Source organism: Bacillus rossius, chromosome 6 (genome assembly GCF_032445375.1).
Source record: "Bacillus rossius redtenbacheri isolate Brsri chromosome 6, Brsri_v3, whole genome shotgun sequence".
Lineage (NCBI taxonomy): Eukaryota > Metazoa > Arthropoda > Insecta > Phasmatodea > Bacillidae > Bacillus > Bacillus rossius.
In genome coordinates this window covers 67,147,827-67,150,711 of record NC_086334.1, presented here as the reverse complement: position 1 = coordinate 67,150,711, position 2,885 = coordinate 67,147,827, and the positions used below count along the sequence as shown (strand labels likewise).

At 55.8% G+C, this 2,885-nt stretch overlaps 1 protein-coding gene across 1 annotated transcript; it reads right to left on the bottom strand.

The window, feature by feature from the left end:
- Positions 1–1,727: 1,727 nt before the first annotated feature.
- On the bottom strand, positions 1,728–2,384 carry LOC134533462 (guanine nucleotide-binding protein G(s) subunit alpha isoforms XLas-like). The gene has a single exon (XM_063370986.1). It carries the CDS (start codon positions 2,382–2,384, stop codon positions 1,728–1,730), a length of 657 nt encoding a protein of 218 aa, XP_063227056.1.
- Between the last annotated feature and the right edge of the window lie 501 nt (positions 2,385–2,885).

Sequence of the window (2,885 nt, the reverse complement as noted above, 5' to 3'; positions counted from 1 at the left end):
GGGATCCCATATACACCACCCGCGGGATGCGGTCGGTAACAGTTGGCGCTGCTAGGCCGCCTCCCGTACGCCCACAAATCCCCCGCGCACTGCCAGCCTTCGGTTACCGAATAGGGCGCAGGGAACTCCCAGCCAACAGCCCGCGAGAGAGATGCGCACGCCACGAGAGACGACCGCCGACACCTAGTTTATAAGTCATATAAGGTTAATCCTTACTAATATTATAAATGCGAAAGTAACTTTGTCTGTCTGTCTGTCGTGCATTCACGCCAAAAACTACTAAACCGATTTAAATGAAATATTATAAACAGATAGTCTAGAGCCTGAGAAAGGGCATAGGCTACTTTTTAATGCGAAAAAAAGGTTTCAAAATGGGGGGGGGGGGGGATGAAGAGCTGTATGGAGTATCATCATTTTTAGAGCTAGAAGCTTGAAACTTTATTTTTAGGCTGTTGATTCGATATAAATAAATATGACATTCAAAGTTTGTAAATGTTTTGCCCTCAAGGGTGTAAAATAACAATAGGGAATAGTGGATTAAAGTTTATGTGAATGTTTTATAAGTTTGCGACAAGAGACAAATTATTAGAGCTATTCTGATGTAACATTTACGGAGTCATTACAAAATGACACCCGTCCCTATACAATAGTTACGGGGAATGCCTAGCGGGCTAAGGGCGTAGCTTTAGATTCGTTGTCCGGTGGGCGCCAGGCTAGCTTGGAAGGACTAGACCGTGAGGAGGTTCGTGGGTTCGCTGCCCCAGCGTGCCCCGCTAGGTACGTCGGCTTACGGTGGTGATTGGCTTACTGAGTGGATACAGGATGCGCCCTAGGCAGTGTAGGAGACTGCATACCTATACATGTGACACTGAAATTACACACGAGTTGGACTGAATTATTTTAATAATGCGCCGTTATGCACGATTGACACACAGCACTGGTACACGTTTATGACATATCACTACATAGCACTACATGATTACGTTACTCAAACTACCCTAATCCCCGCGGCAGTCTCGCGGGTCGGTATGGTTACCGGAGGCGGCCAGTAACGTGAGTTAACCCGTGATGTGGTTGCGCGGGGTGTTTGTTAAGGCGGTCGGGATAGGCCCGGCTCTGCCGAAAATGATCCGGGGACACGTGAGCAGCGGTAAAGCGAGGTTGTCATATATTTACTTACTGAACATAAAGACTTATCGGTGCACTTAAAATGTAAGCTACTCACGGGACACACGTCCGCCCCGGCCGCGAGTGTTCGAAGACTGCCGAAGATGGTCACCACGCGGGGGTGGGAGGACTCATCCCCCCCCCCCCGTGCCGCACGCCAACACATTTATTTTATCTTAAAGTTATAATTTTATATAATACATCCTTCCAGGTACTTAATTAAAAATTAGTACCTGTAAACTGTTTGCTGAGGGCTTAATATTTATATCACTAATAATTAACTGTTTGAAAATATAGTCACCTGGAAGACTGTTGTTTACAAGCATTAACACTGATGAGATCCTGGATTTCATTTAATGGCACTGACAAATATCCTTGTAATTAGAATCTTATGTTTTAATTGTTGCGTAGGTCAGGTGGCGAATCCCTAACTTGACTCGTTCTGGACGTGGCTGGGGCGCGCTCCGAACGGGGAGGTCACTGATCGGGTAAGAACCGGCTGAAGGTAGCGTCGGTACGATGTCAAACGCTCCCCCACAGAGAAGCCCGGTTCTGCCCTGTCAGTCCCCGATGCCAGGTGGTAACGTAAGGTAGATACAGCACCTGAATACATGGTGTAATGGTGCGATGGCGCGGGCGGGCGCCACCTCGGCCGCTGCGGGGGCAGCTGGGTCGGTGGGCGGCGCCGCGGCGCATGGTGCGATGGCACGGGCGGGCGCCGCCTCGGCCGCTGCGGGGGCAGCTGGGCCGGTGGGCGGCGCCGCGGTGCATGGTGTGATGGCGTGGGCGGGCGCCACCTCGGCCGCTGCGGCGGCAGCTGGGCCGGTGGGCGGCGCCGCGGCGCATGATGCGATGACGCAGGCGGGCGCCGCCGTGCCGGTGGGCGGCCCCGCGGCGCATGAAGTGGTGAGGATGCCCAGGACATAGTCGGCCAGGTGAACCGGGGCCCGGCGTCTCCTCTCCGGCCGTCGATGCATCCGTCGGGGCCTGCTCGCGCCCTCACTCTGGGGTTCGTCTGGTTCTGTGACTGTAGGGGCTGCATCCGGCGGCCCTTCGCTGGTGTCCCCAAGCTCTGGGGACGTCACCTCCGTGATTCGGAGTCTGGGTGGTCCTTGCTGGTTTCTCCTCTGTCTTTGTGGTGTAGCGTCATCGGCCGTTGAGCCCGCTTGGGGCGAGGAGTGCTCACGTCCGGAGCCCTCACTACATGGCGGTTGCATGTTGGGCTTGAGCGCATCGTGCCCAGCGGCCGGGTGGATAGCGGCATCGGTGTGGTTATGTTCATTGGATGCTGCGGCTCCGGGGGTTACCTCGGGACTGAGTACGTCGCGCGCAGTGGCTGGGCTGCCCGCGATGTCGTCGTGTTCGGGTTCGTCGGGCGGGGGGGTCCCCGGGCGCTGCTGCTAGCCGCAGGTCGTCTCGGTGGATCTTCTGGGTGCGGCAGCCCCCTACATTCACCATGTAGGTCGTCGCCCCCAGGCACCGTTGTACTGGGTAGGGCCATCCCCACCGTGGCGCGAGTCCGGTGCAGTAGTTACGCTGGGCCGCCGACAGGGGGTTAACTCATGCATACACTTGGTCACCAGCCCGGAATGGGGCTGGGGGCCTCGTCGTCCGGGGGGCGATGACTTGGGTGTAGTGACCCTGTCGCGTGTGCGCCGCCTCGTGGTCGTCCGAGTGTCGCTGGTCGCTATTTCCTCTGCATTCTGCCTGGTGCGGCA

Bases quoted from the DNA above. Each gene is read 5' to 3' on its own strand.
- LOC134533462 (XM_063370986.1), bottom strand. From the start codon at position 2,384: ATGCAACCGCCATGTAGTGAGGGCTCCGGACGTGAGCACTCCTCGCCC.